Source organism: Argiope bruennichi, chromosome 1 (genome assembly GCF_947563725.1).
Source record: "Argiope bruennichi chromosome 1, qqArgBrue1.1, whole genome shotgun sequence".
In the NCBI taxonomy this organism is placed as follows: Eukaryota; Metazoa; Arthropoda; class Arachnida; order Araneae; family Araneidae; genus Argiope; species Argiope bruennichi.
In genome coordinates, this window is record NC_079151.1 from 80,259,362 (window position 1) to 80,280,488 (window position 21,127).

General features: G+C 29.7%; 1 protein-coding gene across 1 annotated transcript in view; it reads left to right on the forward strand.

Moving 5' to 3' along the window:
- Positions 1 to 21,127, forward strand: part of LOC129977265 (neuropeptide receptor 15-like) — an 87,501-nt gene extending 66,374 nt beyond the window's left edge. Inside the window, exons 2-3 of the mRNA XM_056090548.1 lie at positions 11,256 to 11,502; positions 20,639 to 21,127. Of these exons, the coding sequence (XP_055946523.1) occupies positions 11,256 to 11,502; positions 20,639 to 21,082 (691 nt within the window). The 3' untranslated portion in view covers positions 21,083 to 21,127. The remainder of the gene's footprint in view (positions 1 to 11,255; positions 11,503 to 20,638) is intronic.

Genomic DNA, 21,127 nt, shown 5'->3' on the forward strand with positions numbered 1-21,127 from the left:
TAAAAATTTATTTTTTTTTCTTTACTAATAAAAATATTTGAAAAAAAAATACCTGTACATATCTGCAAGCGTATCATATTTTTATTTTGTGATAGTTTATAGAATATCAGAAATTGAATCCCAACCACTCTGAATTAGGACATTACTTAATATTAAAAATATGTGGGATAACTCTAATCTATTAATACTTCCAATTACAACTTTTTTAAATGTGCTGATTTTTTTTAAAAAAATATTTCACGTATTCTAAGATGTTGTTCACTTTCAAACGTAAATGCAAGAAAAACTTTGAAAAAAAAAGGATTTGAAACTTTAGAAAGATTTCAATTTTTCATAAGAAGATTAGAAAACTATATCATCCAAAAAGCAAAGTGCCTAACTAGTAAAGTTGCACTCAGTCATTCTATACAAAATATGTGGTAGTCCACTGCTGATATTATGTTGATCCCTGATAATATCCACCCGCGCGCGAGTTCCACAAAAAAAATCTCTGGAAGAATTTTTGCTGGGAATTTTTTTACCATCCAATCTATAACCCAATTTTGCTCCCAGCGGATTCCTATTGTTCTTGTTCTTGTAGAAATTCTGGTCTGGTCATCATTTTTCCACAGAGGAAATTCTGCAAACAATTTTGACACGTTTGCTCTATTTCCAGGCAATGGACTTCTATGACACCGGATTAAAAAAGCTTATACCACTAGATAGTCAAATGTTATAATACTGATGATATTATATTAAATAATAACTTAAATATTTCTGTATCTTTTTCAATAAATCTTCCTTTCGAGGTATTCATGTTTTGTTTCTTTTTATACGACATTAGCAATTCACTTTTTAGATGATCCTCATATATAAGAATTGTTAGAAATCTTTATTGGCATACTAGATCCTTAACTGCTAGGATATGTCTAAAGCTGACACATGGATACTTTGAACGTTAATTTAATGCATTCAACCATACATATAAAATTGCCATTTTTCTACATTTTCTATGAAAACAGTAATTAATGAAATTAACCTGCTTGGTATAATTAAAACAGAGGAATAAAATAATTATTTTTACATGAGGATAGTCCAATTTAATTAAGTTGTAGTATGTGAAAATTGTACTTAACACCTCACCATAAATTATGACACTCAGAAACAGAATATATGATTATTTGAGCATTTGATTAAGTATTTTTATTTTTATGATTAGATCCTGCACTCTACTGCAATTTTAAATGGAAAGTGTGAGGTGTAATAAGGTTGCAATTTTAAAAGAAGGTTCAAACGCAAAGGTGTAAAGATGATAAATTTAATCTAATTACTGTGATTTCTGAGGTCCTTTTATACAAGGTAAAATATCAAAGCTTGATTTGGACATTTCTTAATCTATTCATACAAATAGATGTTACACATATATAGCCCAATTTTTTTTTTATCTTATTCGAAATAGAGTCTAATTGTTACTCTTTTCCAAAAACAAGAAAAAAATGCAGATACTTTCCAAAAAGATCTTTACTATCGAAAGAAATTTTTGTAATGTTTCATATTTCCCCTATTCAAATGATGAAATATTTTAAGCCACATTTTTATGGAAATACATCAGAACTTTTACTTATTCATTGATTAACTATCAAAGTCTGACAAAAAAAATGAACCTTAATGAGTAAAATGAGCCTTAGTCATTCGTTGTCTATGACTAAGGCTCATTTTACTCTATTCTTAGAACATAAATTAGGAACAGGCGTATATATCGACTAACCAATTACAGTACATATGTACTTGTCATACCTAATTTCTACTCCGAAACAAGCATTCTCAGAATACATTTATACATTTTGTCTACAGAATTATGTTCATACAATTAACTGTTCAGAAAAGAAAAACGAATTCCGAACATTTATATTACATGAAAACTCTTCAAATATTTTAATAATTATATCAGACAAATTTTGAAATCTCAGTGGCGTTTTTTTTTATTTTAATGAAGGATGAAAAATATGAATCGGCATTAAATTTATCTTATTTTATATAGTCTATATAAAATAAGATAAATGTATTAGTCTATATAAAGTAAGATTATTTTATACAGTCTTATTTAATACTGTATAGTCTTTTTGATTCATTGACTTTGAAATGTCACTTGTAGTAATCGAACTTGTTTGTATTTGTCTTTTTTTGTGAGTTCTTATAAGTTTACTTTCAAATTGAAAACTGAAACGTATATGGTCATTTATAGAAATTAGATAGTTCTTCCACCTCTTCATTTAAAACTTGCCCTTATGAAGCAATTCGTTAAAGTACTCAATAAAGGTTGCTTTATAAATACATTGTGGGCAATCATATTTTATAACCTGAGTTAAGATAAGATAAGATACAATCCAAGATTTTTGATGATCTACAAATACGCTACCTTTTTGGAGATTTCAATGTTTTTAAAATCTGTAGCTAATGTTGAGGCATGATCAAGTTCATTACATTTTTTTCTGACAATAATTGTTATTTCCTTCAAGCTTCATCACAACTACTTTATATTGCTGCCGAATCATAAAACTTTAAAGAAAACCTATTAATGCAAAAAATAATAATAATTCCAAATAAACTGGTTTGAATATGAATGAAATTAGTGAAACATATTTTTAAAAAATCAAATATGGCCACCTAATTTGCCATTTTTAAATAAAAGACATGGTTGTTGAACGTGTGAATATTAAAAGAATTCTTATTTTATACAACAGAATTCAAGCTTTCCTAATTTTATTTCTTATATCTTTTTTCCTTAATTTTGAAGAAAAGAACAAATTAAACAATGGAAATACTATTTTAAAAAAAATCTGAAGTTTATTCAAAGACTACATTTCGTGTATTGAAAAAATTTATTCATATTCTTTTGTCTGTCAACATAACTATTCAATATAAAGCTTTTAAATAAGGAGCATAATTATAGTAAACTTTTTTTTATCTATGTCGTTTAATCCTACAGTTTTCCTCCTTTTTCGATGTACTCTTTTAAAGACTTAAATATATAATCATAAACTAAAATAAAACAACAAAAAAATGTTTTAAAATTTAAATAAACCTCTAATATAAGTTATTCAGAACACATGTTAGCCTTATTTCATAAATCAAAGTAATAAGAAAAGCATAAATTTAAGGGGAAAGTCTTATGGATTAAAAGACTTCAAGACTAAAAGGAAATTTCATATTAAAACATTTGTCAATTAGCAATCATAAAACAAACATGTCTACCAGCCGGTTCTGACTGAATTTTTGAAAAAAATTTAAAAAAGAAGTCTGGTTTTAGAAAATCTAAAATTTTTCGAAACAAATAAATCATAAATAATCCTGTCTGGAAATTGGATTGATAATTTTCACTTCTGGAGGAATTTTGTTTAAATTCAAATGACATTTCTTACAAAAAAAATGAAGATTTAATACGGAGACATTTTTCAGATTTATTGTTAACTAGCCGCCTTTGGCGACCAGCCGGTTCGCCAATCTTAATGTTCGTTAAAATTTTAATAATTAAATATTTTATGCAATTCCAACTTTAATAGATTCTTCAGTAAAATATTTTAAAACTTCAAATTTTGATAGTCATATAATTCACTCATAATATTATAAAGGCCTTCAGTCATAACGTGATATGTATCTCTCTAATTTTCTGTTACCCCTCATTGAATTTATGCTTTAAATTAAAGTGTAAAGGATTAATCTGCAATTAATATAATAATATTTTTTACTGAAACAAAGCATTTTTTTAATAATATGATTACTGATAATAGAGTCACTGAGCGTTTAAACTTTATGGGCACTAAAGAATATCTTTCTTAATTTATATAATATCTCAAGAATTTGTCAACAAAATTTTCTCAGATTCATCATGAACGCATATTCATTAACAATGTTTCATTTTAAATGCATCAAACACTAAGAAAATAAAATTAATCGTTTAAAATAATCGGTCGAAAACAGGTTTAAAAAAACTACTTAAAAAACAATGTACTTAAAACTATAAGCATATATCAAAAAATATATAACTAACATAAATACAATTTAATTACAAAAGCATGCAACTAACCTAAAAGTAATTTAAATCGTCCGTTTGATAATGGTTGTCATGCCAACAATCAGAACACAGTGCGCATGCGTGAATTTTCTTCGCCTTTTACGGTAACGCAAATGCGTGAATTTTTCTACTCCAGGGGGTAACGCTATGCAGATTATACATTTTTAATTTCCTTTATTCTGTGTTATTTTAATTCAAAAGTACTTCAGAATGAATCTGAAACATGGATTAATTAACAATGTTTAATTTTAAATGCATAAAACATTAAGAAAATAAACAGAATCGTTTGAAATAATCCTCCGAAAAATCTTAACCCTAACCTCATTACTGTTGGGAGAAAAAAAGAACTAAAGCCTAAATCATTTGGCGTTGGGGAAAATGGAAGATTATTTTGGCGGAAAAGTTGGCGGTGGGGAAAATGGAAGATTTTTTTGGCGGGAAAGTTAGTTTTTAATTAATAATTAAAATTCTAATTAAAATTTCAAAAAAGGGACCCCAGGTGCACATTCCCGACCTCTAAGGTATACATGTACCAAATTTGGTAGCTGTATGTCAAATGACCTGGCCTGTAGAGCGCCAACACACACACACACACACACACACACACACACACACACACACATTGAGCTTTATTATAAGTATATAGATATATAGATGATTGTACATAATTACTGTTTTTGATTATTACCAATTCTCTTTTGTAGAACAACTTTGAAAGCTTCCTAAGACGTAGAAAGAAAATTCTCACATCCTTCAAGTAAAAAGAATTGTTTGGAAGTTTATTTTAATTCTGAAGGCTTTTAGTAAATTCAGAAATTAAATTGAAATATACATAAAGCAGAATGTCTCGTTATTATATGAACAGACTCTAATAGTTATTTCTTCAACATTAGAAATCTAGCTTAAAGGAATTCCGGGGCATAAAAATTTAATCTTATACTTAATTATTTATTCGTAAGTATAACATTATTTATTTGTATATATAACATTTCTATTATATGATTAACTCAACAGTTTTTCATATTTTATCGCTATATAAAATGACCTACATATAACAGAAAAATCCTACAGAGGGCATTTTTCTAACGGCCATCTCAGAGCATCATTTTAATTATTTTAATTTGTATTTCCACTGAAATAGCTATTTCCAATTTTTTCATTATATTACTTTTACAAATTTTAAGAAACCAAAACTCAGAAACAAGGCCATGGCAAATGCGATTTCTGACGATTATTCCAGGATTTGTCGAAGAGTTTTCATTAAATACCTCATTGTAAATAATTAGATAAAGTATTAGAATAAATCTGTTGTAGAATTAGTTTCTAAAAATTTAGCTTTTGAAAAAAATTCATAGCAACGTTCATTATAGATAAAATAAGGTCATCTTACTCTAATCAAATTTTGTGATTCTGATTAAAGATAAAATATGAAAAGCAATATCAAAATGTAATTTGTCTAATAATTCGTTTAAATACTTTAGAGCTTTTCTAATAGGACGCTAAAAGCTTTTAAAAGTAACTAGGCGTTTTTTAAAAGTAAAGAAAGGCTGGAGTATTTATACTTTTGATTGAAATAATTTAGAGTAATCCGTTTAAATACTTAAAAAACGTCTGAGGTTTTGTCAGTAATTTTACTTTGCTTCATGTTAATTTAAGTGACTATTAATGTACAAAAAAATGAATTTATTTTCAATACCATCCTTCAAAACTGTTGCAGTACTTTTACTGTTCAGTTTAATTTTTATCTCATATTTTTGTCGTAATGTAGCACTTTCAAATTTTCAGTGTGCAATCGACATATCGTATGTCTTTCTGAATATTTTTTCTTAGCTTGAACACATTGAATAAGAGTTCATTTTACTTAATAAGTTTGTCAACTTTTATTAAATTTTTATGTTTTATTTCACTGGGGACAGTCAAAGACATACTTCCTAAAATGCCAATGAGGACTTTCTTTCACAGACTCTTTGAGGCACGATGGTATTAGAAATGCCCTCCCCCCATCTTTATGATGATGGTTCAATATGCATGATGGGATATTTTTTGAGCCACCATTTTTATCTCATATAGCATAGTCAGGATATTTGAGTCAAACTCAATAACATATAAATTTAATATAAATTTTTTATATATTTAATATAAATTTATATAAAATTTTAATATAATATTTTTTAAATAATGATAATTCAATTATGTTATTCTTTTAGTAATAAAAAGGAAGCAATTTTATTCAATTTTCAAAGGAGAAGAAAAATTCGATAGTAGACTCATTTTTGGTAAAATTCTATACCTCAAAGAGTTAACTTACTTAGCACTTTATTATTACAATTTTTTTTTAACTTCGTCGCATCGTCAATTCGGGTTGTATTTTTTTATGTTAATCGTAATTGTCAGATTATCAACAAGATTTAAAGTTCATGGTATGGTATGGTATTGTGAGATTTAATGGCTCAAGAGCTAAATATGGCCATACAGCGCCAAACAAATGGTATTAATAAATGCTAAGTACAATTCAGTCATACAATTTAAAATTAAATTCTCGTGATAAAATGAAAAACATCTAGTAATGAATATTAGTAGTGGTTTTAAAATTGCAACTCACATCCCAGAAAGTAAATTTTTCCAAAAATGTTAAAAGATTAAAATACCAATTAAATTCAAAAGATGCAACACTCATAACATTAAAACAAGTACAATAAATTATAAAACCAAGTGAAAAGAAAAAAAATTCATTGTAATCTTTTGATTCGATGTTTCTTCAAGTATCTATTATGAATGGGGATACTTAAAGATTCACAGTGGAAATCTTTAAGATCAACCCATTGAACTTGACAGTCTTGGGGACTTTGTTTAAAAACAGTTTTATCAACTGTAGTGGAAACGATAGATTCTGGAGCAGGTGGAGTTTCATCAATTGTTTTATGATGGTTGTATTCTATTGCATTATCTGATTCTATATCACTGTCGGTGTTACGATTGGATATATTTGCCGTCATGGTTTTATTATCTTTAGGCTTGGAGTTTTTCCTAAATTTTTTCCTGTTAATAACGGTTTTGAAACTTGCTAAGTTTTGTGAAGTGGCAGCAACTTAACACTGTGGGATATCTTGAGAAGTGTCTTCCATAGAAATACTGGGTGAAAAGTCTTTTATAAATTATTCAGATTCGAGACAAATTTCAGAGGATGCATAAGATGGTTGAAACGGATTATTATCAACATGCATGATTATAGGCATTATCTGAGTGCCTCTTATTTCCAGCGTTTTCTTGGCAGCATTAGAATAGCTGGATCCATCAACAGGTCTACGAGCTTTCATCATTCGCTTTGCTTCCGGATATGAAATGCCTTTCTTCACCTTTTCAGCAATCACTTCCTTTTTCAATATCCACGATGGACAGGAGCGAGAAAAGGACATGTGCGAACCTTTGCAATTGAAGCATTTTTCCGGTGCGGTACAGTCAGAGTTTTCATGACCTGTTTCTGCACAGCGGGCGCAAGTTAGAGATCCGCGGCAAGAAGCTTTGGAGTGACCAAAACGCTGGCACTTGAAACATCGCAAGGGATTGGGGATATAAGGCCGGACTGCCAATTTCATGTAACCAGCTTTAATGCATTCAGGTATTTTAGACGAATGAAATGTTAGTATCAAATGCTTGGTTTCAAGGAGTTGTTCATCTTTTCGTATTGTTATACGACGGACATGAGTAACCCCTTGACTTCCCAAATCCTTGGTTATTTCAGCAACTGGAGTGAGAAAAAGTTCTCCGCAAGATATTACTCCTTTGGAAAAGTTTAAAGTCGAGTGTGCACTGACGGTCACTGGAAAGGATACAATGTTTGTCATTTTCATAATTTGGTGAGCTTGTTTTTGAGAGAGAACCTCAATGAGCAAATCCTCCGAACGTAATTTCCGAACAGTTGATATTGTTCCAAGATGTGCCGATATACTTTTTTCAACTAAAAAAGGTGAAACGGAATGAAACGGATCGTTGGTAGAAGATACTCTTTTCAAAATAAAAAACTTATCGAAATGTTTTGAACATGATAAATGGTTTTGCATTTGATGCCCACTGAAGGGAACTTTTTTTTTTTTTTTTTTTTTGCCTATGCACAATAGCTTATGAGATTCGGGTCCCGACGGCACCGAGCCCTACAAGGAGTGGCAGTTACCGGCTCTGAGCACCCCAGCCTCGGCACTTACCATGGTGCTAGTCAAGACCTATACGCTCAGAGCCACCTCCAGGAGCGTTGACCACCCTTAACGCCAAGCCCCAGAGAATGGCTCTTTCGCTTGATCCCTAGCAAACTAACCAAATTGTTAGGTTACCAGCCGAATTGATGCACTGGAGACCACAGTGCACCACCCGTCTAATGGGTTGTCACGCACGGCCAACACGTGGGGTTTATGGCTGTCCACGAGAAGCAAGAAGCAAACAGAGCGGCGACAGCTTCTCATGGAGAGCTCCCTCGCTTACCATCGAGGGATGGAAGGACCAAGCAAAAAGCAGAAGGAATAGAGGAGAGTAGGCATGAAGATAGTATAGAGATTTAAAGTTCAAATATTGTATTTAATATCACGACTCATAGGTGTTAAAGGAGTACAAAATCTCCGAGACGCCAAAAGTATATTTTAAAAAATGCTTATTTTTACTTGTATTGACATCCGACTGAGTGTACGTCGCCTATTTCTTCATGAAAATTAATTACTTGGGTATTAGCTGAATTCTGTGTTTAATGAAGCTGATATTAAGATATCTATTTGTGCTATTACGTCAAATGTAAAATGAGGAAGTATTGAGTACTGGAGATTTTTTTTTAATTCTGTCTTCTCTTACAACTGTTAATTGCTTGGTTAAAATTTAATTGCTTCAAGTTTGCCAGTATCAACCTGGAAGCTACACACTTTTCCCATGGTTAAATATATATCCCCAAGTTCTGTAAAAGAAACTATGTAATCTTAATATTTTTGCGCCAAATAATAAGATTAAGAATATCGTTTATCCGAAAATTTAAAGTAGAAATTAAATAAGAAATTCAAACCGTTTAATGGATTTAATATGAGAATTTAAAAATAATATGCACTTAAAATTATATATATTTTGCTTCTCCTTAGTGCGTATAACAAATAAACGCAGGAGTAGCGGCGGGTACAGCAGCTAACGTTAGCAGCTATTTTAAAATCAAAAGATTCTAAAATTATCTACTATTAATATACTTCTTAAAATTTAAATATCCGGAAAGCATATCATTTGTGCTACATTTCGGAAAATCTCGATTAAATTTTTTTTTTTTATTCACATTTAATTTAGAAACATCTGGTATCAAAAACATCAAAAGCAAACTCTTCTGACCTACTTTCTCCTATCCTGTGGAAATATGGATAACTGAAAAATAAAGTGATGAGGAGATAGTTAACATTTATTACAAATTTCTAAATACCCGAATAAAATAAATCCAATTTTAGTATTTTAGAGCTTTGTAAGGCATTAGAAATGCAATGGCATAATTCAAGTAATAGGAATTTATATTCGTCAATTCACCGAGGAATATTCTTTTTTCAATTATCGAAACGAAATTCTTTTTTCTGTGGGCCATTATAAACTGATGAGGAGATAGTTAACATTTATTACAAATTTCTAAATACCCGAATAAAATAAATCCAATTTTAGTATTTTAGAGCTTTGTAAGGCATTAGAAATGCAATGGCATAATTAAAGTAATAGGAATTTATATTCGTCAATTCACCGAGGAATATTCTTTTTTCAATTATCGAAACGAAATTCTTTTTTCTGTGGGCCATTAAAGGGATGTACTAGCATATTAATTGAAGAATTATATTTAATTCCATTTAATGATCTTGTAGTTAATTAACCTATGACAAGTAATAAATACCCAATACTTAACTATAACGAATTAAATATTTACGTTAAAATTAAGTTTTTAAAATCTGCAGTATTTGGAACAAAATGATTTGTTGAAAATTATTAATTTATGATGTCGTATTTTTTATCTATTAAAAATTTTAATACACTGGAACTTAAATGGGCCTTTTTAGAAAGATTAAGAAAAAAAAAACTGAAGCTAGATTTTGCATAATATGAATAAACCTGTAATAGATAAAATATCGGAGAAATTCTTTATAAAATTGACGAATGATACCAAATATTGAGTAACCTTTATTTCTAATCTTAAAAATCCAGAAAACATGCAATATTCGAAGTTAATGAATGTCTATGATTTATTTCCTTATTTCAAATTTTGTTCTATTTTCAGTTATGAAATTTTTAATCAAAAATTACATTTATAAAAGCTTTTAAAGAATTAAATTATTATAACTTTCTTTTCATTGGAATACAACTGAACAGTGGTTGTATGGAGGAGATTTTTCTCATATAATCCTTATTAAGTTTTTGTGTAAGAAATTTTCCTGATTGTTTCATTGCCTTCATAAATAAGGAAGACAGATGTTTTTGTGTGCATTGTTTGATAATTTATTGATATAAAACAATTTTTCTCTAAGAAAGACGAAGAAGTACCAGAAAAGTTTTGGATTAACTATGAATATGCCTTACAATTTAGTTCTTTGTATGTATAACTTCATCACTCAACAATTCCACAATTGAATGTTTATCACATTACATTATACACATTATTACAACTTCAACATCTGGGAAAAAGAGGATCCCTCGGGATTTTTTTTTTTTTTTTTTTTTTTGTAAAATCGAGGTTTTTTTGGAGAAAAAAATTAAATTAGATACTAATCACATACTAATTAACTGATTACATATGAATATCTTTCAATCTCACCTCATCTCACATCCATAAGTGCCATCTCACAAAATTTTGAGGTACCAGTAAGTTATCATCCTATGGCAACCATGCAAGTACCACAAAAATTTAAGAAATGGCGCTATCTGACATTGCTTGCATGAGAGCAGACAGATAAAGCCTCTTAGTTATAAAAAGAATATGTGTGTTAAAACCGTGTTTTTTCAAGAAAGACAACTCTGTAAATAAACTTAAAAACAAAACCTTATCTAAATATAAAATTTGATCCAAATCGTTAGGGCCGTTTCCAAGATACACAAAATTATATATAAAAGTTATTCGTTTAAAGTTATAAGATGATGAACTCTAACATTAACAATGTTACAATGCCTTCTCTGTAACATGCTTTTTTTTTCACGTATTTATTTTCAGATATATAGCCATCATGCATCCGATCAAAGCCCACATAATGTGTTGCCGCACCAGAATCCTGCTCGTCATATCCATCATCTGGCCGTCTGCTATGATCTGCGCCTCCCCAAACCTCTTCTACCACGTGATCATTCCCATCGACGCCGAATTCACTCCTTGTGTCATACAATTCCCCAACGTATCGGATTTCATCATCTTCAAGTATTGCGAGTTTTTTCTCTTCTACTTCATCCCCCTGGTACTTCAAGTAAGTGAAAGGTTACTATGTTCTTTTTGAATAAATTAAACTATAGTCTGTGTATTTTCTATAGGCGGTTCAAGGTCACATTTCCTACCTCGTTATTGGTTGTCTGGTACCAGTAACGCGGTAGAAAGCGTGGCCTTGAACCGCCTACAGAAAATACACAGTCTATAATAAAATATTAAACATATTTCATTTTATAAAAAATGTAAACTGTATATTTAAATAAAATTAAAAATTCATTATTTTAATCCGAAACATATATTTGTTTCCATGATAAGGCTTTCATTCATATTTTATTTTTTAAATTTTACGCTTATTTATATAGAAATCATAATATCCACATAAAAATATATTTAACATCACAAGGCGCGTGATTAAAAACCCAGAAAATAAAAGAATAAAAGGTGTTATAAAATGTATTTAAAATATTTTTAAAAATTTATTAAGATTTTTAAAAAATTCCAGTGAAAAAAAATTATATCACTGAAAAAAAACTGTTTTTTGAATTTTAAAGTAATATTATTGTAAAGAAAAACTTTGCATGATCCGAAGTTATTGAAGAAAATCTTAAATATTTGATCAATTTTTAATTAAAATTTTGAAAAAATTTATGAGCACTTACAACTTAAGTAATTTAGTGATACGTTTCGTAACTTTATAACAAATTATCTGTTTTGTGAAGCTTTTTGTATGATTTTGTCATGTTATATATCGCAGTTTATAGATAGCTTTCCAACCTATAAATATTACGTCAAAAAATAAAAAAATATTTTACCGAAATGTTTTGACAAAATTCTTTGAGCGTAATTTGTAATCGCTTTAGTAATTTTATTCTATGCGCTCATAAAAATCGTTTTTCCGTAAATATTTTATCTTCCAGTATATGCTTTTTAAATTATGAAGGAAATCTAATGAATGAATAAAACTGTGCTGAAAATAGAAGTATATAATGTTAAAGAATGATAGTGCAATGTTATGAAAAATCAGATAGCAAGACCAGGAAATAATTTTGTAGGAATATGTCTTAACCACGCCTTTAATTGTTAATAAAGTAGAATGAAAAAAAAAATCAATCAGCCGCTCTTTCATTTAATTACTACACAACATTATTACATTTATTAATTACAATACAACGAGAAGTATTTTGGGCACCAGTTATGAAAATCTGATAGGGATGCTACGGGGAAATGTTATCTGACTATCAAACGATGCTTAAAATGTTCCGTCGGTACTGATTTCCATAACAATGCTTGCTAATATAATATGACTAATTCAAATAGATATCCTTTATCTCTACAGTGCAGACCTTTCAACTTGTGATTGCACTTTCATGGTCAAATGGAAACTTTGAGATATCAAAACTTGCAACAGGGAGATGCCGTGAAGGTGATGGTTTGCAGATAGTTATTAGAATAATCCCAGAGTTTTTGCATAACTGCTACAACTTTGTACTTATATAGTTAATATTATAAGCTAATTTAAATCGTTCCTATAAAAATTATGAAATTTTCTTAATTGAGAAGATTTCTGAGAATTAAATCTGGTGTGAATTCGTTTAACTTAACAGCATTTTCAACGTTGCCATTACCAGAACAAACGATTACTAAAATGGAAAAATATGCAATTTGTTAAAAAAAAATCAGAAAACTACAGAAATAATTATGCTGCGAGAACAATAATAGCAAATTTGGGGCTAGAAGGTATTCTAAAATTATGTAATCCTTTTAACCTTTCTTGTTATTTCACAGATTCGCTCTTTGTCTTTAACCTTCGTATTAATATAGTAGAAACTAAGTTTATTATTCCTTATTTTCACTGTAACCATGCAGTAGGTTGAATATCTTAAGTAATGAAATCTTACCCTAAAGCAATTCTACAAATAACTTAACTAATGTTAGCTTAACTTGGAGGATGCAATAAGTCCCGGGGCGATTATAAACTAACTGCTTTGAAAACAATAGAGGTAAGAGTTGAATTCATGAATAAAATAGTATAAAGGAAAGGAGTGTTATAATGGAAACAACCCTTTTCAATTAATTCTTTGGCTTGTGACAACATTGTCTAAGAAATAGATGAACTAAATGGATAAGAAAAGATTTATAGTTATTGAAAAACTTTCATGGTTAAACATGAGTTGAGCAAGATAATAATTTCATTGAATCAAATAATGATAAAAGCACAAAAATGAATATATATTTTATTTGACACAGATTCCAAATTAAAACACATTTTTCTTTTTCTTTTAACAAACCGGGTTCATAAAGAAAATAGATTAGACTATACACACTTGGTTTCCAAAAATAGGAAATTTCTATAATAAAATGCGTACTAAATTCAGTTACTGCTAATATTAATTATATTTCGAAATCAGCATTAAAGAGAAACAGAAAATAAATTTAACAAGTCTGATTTCTTTTGCAAGATTAATTAAAAACACCGATTCTTCGAGAACAGTTTAAAAAGGGGACAATTTACAAGAAAATCAAAAAAATGAACTAGTTAATTTTTTTTCTTCTATCAAGATTTTTTTTCCTTCTTTTCCTATTTTTACAAAATAATTAATTAGTTAGAAAAATAATTAAAATTCTAATCCATTCGCAGATGGTTTCTGCATTTTTTTTTTCGAAAACATTTAGTGATTATTTATAATAGCTTATATTGCATTGCTAAACAGAGTAAACAAGAATTTAATGTTTCATAGTCAGATTTAGCATGAAAATTTATAAAAATATATTTTCGTTTAGTTTTAACAAAAGCAATAGGTTCATCAAATTTAAGAAAAACAATATTCTGCAATAATTTATCATTGATGCAGAGAAACTGACTGCTTATTAATAAACTACGCAAACGATCTTGTCCTTGATAATATAACTCACGTGGTTCTGAAAACAGACTTTTATCCTAGAGAGGTTATACTCTCAAAGATAAATGAGGTTTACAAGGTATCGTCACTAGCATAATTAAATATCATAGAACCATAAGTAAAAAATTAGGTTATGTAAAATTAAACTAATAGTCAATTTTAAAAGTACTTCATTTTCTATCAAGCCCCTTCAATATACCATTAGCCGACTTTAAAAGATTTTATAATTAAGAAGGACTATTAGTCTTAGAATGTAGCAGAAAAATAGCGTATATGGTTCCATGTCATTGTAACGCTTTGGTCCCTTAATACTCTAGGCGTCTGTTATGCCATTTCATAGTTACGGTACTGAGAATTGTGTTTTTAAACTACCTATCAAGGAGCCAAACATGAAATCGAACTCTAGGTTATCCGTAATTTGTAGGTATTAAAGATTGTGTTACTTACATATATAAAGTCCGTTGATCATAAAAGAGGTTTTTTTGCATTACAACAATTGGCCACAAAACGATTTAATCACTCGCAAATTTTGAAGCTATTGATTACCCATCTCGCTACACCCATTCAATCTTTCACCATCCATGCTATCTCTTCCTTTGCTCTCTTCACAGTTACGGTATAACTTTCATTTCAGACAAGATTGTAAATCAGTCACTTGCTCACTTTTTCGTAAATAAGAAAAGGTCCTATAAAAGAGTTAAAGGTTACGACAGACGACCCTAAGACTGTAGGTTCGAAGACTCGTGGTACACTTAGTGTTTTAACCTGTGATATGTGTACCCTTTAGCTTCGCTGGGATATCTCAGGGGTATTCGAAACAATTTGAAATATACAAGAGTAAAATGTAAAAGAGAGTGTAAAATTTCGTTTTCCCAAGTTCACATGAAAAGTGACAGTTGTGCAAGTCTTAAAGCTGTCGTGTCTTTTTATGATTTGAAGAAATCGATGTTATGGATATATTTTTCACGAATACGGAACTTATGTGCATATTACAATTATTACATTAAACTGTATCATACGCTAAATACGTAACAGACACAGCTTCAGACGTGAGATTATATCTTCATTTGAAGCTAATTTTACAAAACAATTTTCCTATTCAAGGATTGCATTGAAATTGTCTTCCGCTTATATGTATAATCAGATATTTGATCATCATGGTAAATAATTATCTTTCGTTATAATTTAGTACAAAATTATTTCAATCCTATTTGTATTTCTGAAGACCCTTAATTGATATTATTGTTGAATGTTAAATCAAGAATAAATAATCCTACAATCGCTATCAAATCAAGTCGAGTGATTTGTTTCGACCCTTTCGCATATGATGTCGCATCTGACACAATCATCGAATTACTGAATTTTATTTTTAAATCTACTATTAAATGAAAATATTAAGTACTTAAAAGTGAAAGTATTAAGTGCTTAAATGAAAGCGTTAAGTACCATTTAGGAATGCTTCAATAACTCAAGTATCCCTTATATTATTAAAGGAATTAAATAATAAATGTTCCAAATAGGATGTGCTATTTAATTAGGAAATTCAGTAAAGCATCACAAGCTATTCCAAGTTATTTACAATATCAGTAAAAACTTTGTGAGAAGAGATGATTTGGGAGTATGAAAATAGGAGGTACAGAATACGTCAAAAATAAAAGGGATCACCAAGAAGTACGAAAAGAAACGAAAGTTGAAATCGAAAAATTATGCTACAAGAGAAATCTAAATGAAAGTTATCGATCGATATTGCTTATCAATTGAAATTTGTTCATTATAAAAATAAACTTCTAAAAACAAAATTTGCTCCATGATTTTTTTTAACAGACCAATAAATTAAAAAGATCGAGAAAGCAATTCATAAGTGAGAATTTGACATGTATTTATATATAAAAAAAAAAGATCAAGATTCATTTGCATAAAATAAAATGCATATCCTTACGAAAATTCAAAATAAATTGATCGAGATGCGAAAACTCGTCATATTTATTTTCCTTTCATATGCTAAGTATAAATTTTAGAAATATAACTTTTCTTTACTTTCATCAAAAGAAAAATTTACTGGGTAGAAAACTCCAAATGATTATAGAAATCTAAGTGATGTTGTTACCATATATCTTAAGTGATTTTACATTCATTTTTCTTACAAAGAATTCTAAATAAGTAGTATATACATATATATAGATATATAAAGAAAAATGCAATACACTTTTATATTACAAACATGCAATATTATCTGTTATTTAATATACTGAAACCGTCTTGCTATTCCATTTCTATATTTCGCAATATATGAGTAACTAAAAGTATTTGTAATAATATAAAACCTAAACCTCTCTCTCTCATATAAAAACTACACAATCTTATTTGCTCTTCTTTCGATTAAATGAAAAGCTCTCAAACATCACACAGTCACATTTTTCCTTTTATTTAACTTAAATTAAGCTTCAAGCTTTCTATTTAATTAATGTTGCTTTTGCAGCATTCATTGCTTTCAAAGATAATCAGCTGAGTTCTACTCTTCTACTCATCTTAATATAAATAAAAATCATCGTGTGTGTGTGTGTGTGTGTGTGTGTGTGTGTGTGTGTGTGTGTGTGTGTGTGTGTGTGTGTGTGTGTGTGTGTGTGTGTGTGTGTGTGTGTGTGTGTGTGTGTGTGTGTGTGTACATGGGTGCGTGTGTGTGTGTGTGTACATGGGTGCGTGTGTGTGTGTGTGTACATGGGTGCGTGTGCGCGTTCCATATCTTCTTAACAAAAGGGCTGAATATTCATTGACACTTATCACACTTATAAGATATGGGAAATAAAATTTTAGAACATTTTTTTAACTTTTAATTTCTCTACCACTATTTCTTTAATTGCTTTATAATATTAATAAATCTTTTGGCAATACTTTTATTGCTCTAATAGAAGTGATCATGCTTCATAAAAACCATGATTAAAGATAAGCCAATCGCTCAAAAGAAAACTTTTCTTATACGTCACCATTTGTGAACAAAATTTTCAATATTGATATAACAAATGCTAATAATTTATGGAAGAATTAGTTTCCAAGCTTTTCAAAAATTCTAGTATTAATTAAATTAACGGTTCCAATTTTAATTAAAAGCAGACATTAAAGAATTCAGACTATAAAAGGACTTTGTATATTAGTATTTTATATAATTTATTAATATTTTTACGTATTTAGGAATCTTACCATTAATAGAGGGAAAGATCTTTTTAGCAGATTCAATTTCCAAGATTAAATTACATTTTTGCATATAATATCTTATTAATTAAACGATTATTAAAATATTTCGAAATATAATTCGAAGAGAAGTCATTGGAATCAAGAAATAAAGAATGACACGAAAAGAGCAATTTGATGAAATATTTTTAAAAGACTTCTCTGAGCTCCTATATTATGAAATGTTCAAGAAATATTTGAAAATTATTTTTTTAGACAAAGACTGAAGAAAGGGCCTGAAATAATATTTTTAAAGTGGTATGGAATTAGTATAAAGACTGCAATAATAACTTGTCAGATTTTTTTTTACCAGGATTCATTACTTTTAAAGTGGATTATATATAACAATACCATGGTTTCTAGCAAGATTTTCTTATTGTATTGAAAACTTAGCAACAATAGCTTGGAAACTTATAACAATAAATTAATACCAATGGCGGATTTCGAACTTAGGAAATGCCTAGGGCCACTACGCTGTGAGTGGTTCTCAAGAAAATCGATTAAAAAACAATCTTCTTAATTGCCAAACAAATGTTTTAAAAAATTCTATGAATCAGGAGTTTTGTTTAAACTCTGAACATAATTTGTCTGGTTCCCATACGTTTCATTTTTTAATGCAGTGTTTCTCTAACCGAACATTTACTTCAATAACTTTGCGCATAAACATAAATGTTGTGTGATTTGGAATCATAATATATATATATATATATATAAAAAGGCACATTGACGAAATTAATGGAAAATAGTAACCTAAAATAAACCAGTCACACGTTCAGAATGTGCTAAAATATTAAACTAAACTGACCATTTTATTAAAAGAGGTACCTCATAAGGCGATCGGCCTAAAGTTTCAAACTACCTAAACCCACCACTAATTAATGCCGTGAGAAAGCTTACAGAAAAAAAATATTTCAATAATAAAGACTAAGGTCAAGTGTGTATTTTAAATGGGTCAACATAATTTTTTAAGAGTTTCATCACAAGTTGCTTCAGTTTTAATCATTACGAAAAAAAAATGTAAATTTATCGAAACAGCATTACTGACATCCGTTAATAAAACAAGATATGCTACTGAAATCGATTTAACAAAAAAAAAAAAAATTAAGCGTTGAAATTTATGAAAAAGGAAAAGCATCAAGTATCTTTCCCGTAAGTTTATTTTTCTTCACGCTAAAATGAATTTGGAAATAAATACTGAAAGTTCACATTATTAATCATCAATGTGTAATCTGAACTTTTCATATCTTGTTATGTCTTCATGTAACTCCGCCTACTTACTGGAGCGCCCTCATGTGGTCAAATGTAAAACAGGATTAGTTCCAAGCAGAAATTCATGTGAAAGAATTACCAAATCTGATCATCCCTTCCCTCCAGCAGAAAGTTCCCAACCCCCCCCCCCTCCTCAAAAAAAATTCAATTTATTATCAAGAGGTTTGTATTTATTTTATTTTCCACACATTTTATGAACGACAAAATGTCTCCTGCAGCGATATATAAAGTACACATTTTTCTTAGATTTTTTTTTTCCTTCTTTTCGAAAATAAGAAATATGAAGAAAAGAAATATTCTTAATAGCTTTTAATGTGTACTTAAGATAATATTTCTTTTTTCTCTTTTTTACAAATTGATTTAAGTTTATACTACTAAACAAACATTTTTAAAAATTTTGTTTTTGATTGCATTGGTTTAAATTTTTTGTTTTTGATTGCATTGGTTTGCAAACTTATAGAAAACTCCGCGCAACATTGGTCTTGAAATAAATACAATTTTTAATATTTCGTCAAGGTGAATTCCTTAATTGCATTAGCAGTTGGTAACTGAACTACAATGATTAACAAACTTACAGATCTGCAAAAAATATAATTCATCGTTTTTATCAGTAGTTTAATTATGCATTTCTTCTACCGGGGGGGGGCACCTCAGAAATGATAATGAAAAACCTCCGGTATGGTGGTAGGTTCTCGTCAGCCAGGTGGATACAGAAATGGTAGGAGTCAGCAACTTTCTACCGATGACGGAAAGTACTTCCCACTGGAAGGGTTTTACCGTGGCTGGTGATGGCCCTTAGGACTCAACTATAATTTCATAGTTCCCGCTAATGTTGCCGTTGCGGTCCTGTCAATCAGATTTGTCTGCGTACCTTAGTGGCGGATCGGAGTGGCCGTTTATGATTTTAGTCATGTATTTACATATTTAAAGCTATATAAATATTTGCAGTGGTGAAAAACTTTTCCAGCTGACTAAGAAATTACAGAAATTGGTTACGATTTTAAACAAATTAAAGAAATCTTGACTTTGAGCAAGTGATGCATATATTTTTCAAAATATCAACATGGTTTTTTTCCCCCATTTCGCATAAATTTTTTTATCATTCTTTTTGTTGTTTTTCTTGCTATAATTAGGGACATTCCTAAGAACAGCAGAGCCATATAAAGTCTACGCACCTGAAGATGTCCAATACTAACAATGGATTGTCAATAATATCCTGCCTGGAAAGACCCAGAAAAATAAAAAATGTGATCAGATGAAACCTCTTCCGTAAAACAATTGGAGCTGACTTCAAAGCGCTTAGAACCCTCAGAATATTTCATAGTTCCGAGATGCCCACTGAGAAAGCGAGTAAGAGTAACCTGATCCTAACTACTACAATCAAGAGTCAGAGAGCAATCTGGACGATTGTTCTTATAGCAGTGATGTACCGGTTGGACAAGCCAAATGTTTTTATTTTGGCTTTTAGCTCTCGAGTAAATTTCCATGTAGGTCAATCTTCATTAGCTTGAATAAGTATGTATGAATAAGTAATTTTGTATGTATAAGATCTACGACTGTCTTGCATTGTGAAAATGGCATTGGCTTTTTCATACAAAAGAAAATTAATAATTATTAATGTGGTAGAAAAATAGAAAATTAATCCTATTTATTATTTTTCGATGAATATTAATTAATAGCTTACAGCTTCAATAGTTTCAACTATAAGAATCATATGATTTACATAGTACTTAGTAAGCTGGAAACAAGTTATTCAAATTATTATATTTTTCCTTCCAGGTTGTCTTATACATACACATTGGAAGACGGCTTTTCAGTACTGAAGCCCTGAAGACAATTGAACCAGCTGTCGGAAAAGAAAATTTCGCAGGTGCTATGAAAGCACGTAGAGGAGTCATCAAAATGTTAATTGCAGGCGTTACTGTCTATTTCTTAAGCTTCTCCCCCCATCAAGTTCTTTTGATCTACAATACATTTTCGGCGACTCTTTTCAAGGAGACTTGGTCCTTCCTCATATTCGTTAATATCATGGCTTACGCCTCATCAGCATGCAATCCCCTTCTGTACAGCATATTCAGCCAAAAATTCAGACAGAAATTTCAGACACTTCTTGTCTGCTGCAGAAAGAAACAATGCACACCGTCGCCGTCAGCAATATATTTAGGCTGCAGGAACAAGACGTTTTTAAGCAAAAGTGTGAAAACAACCGTTACTGAGATTTAATCTAAAATTTGCGAAATTTTTAAAAGCTATCGATCAAAATATTTG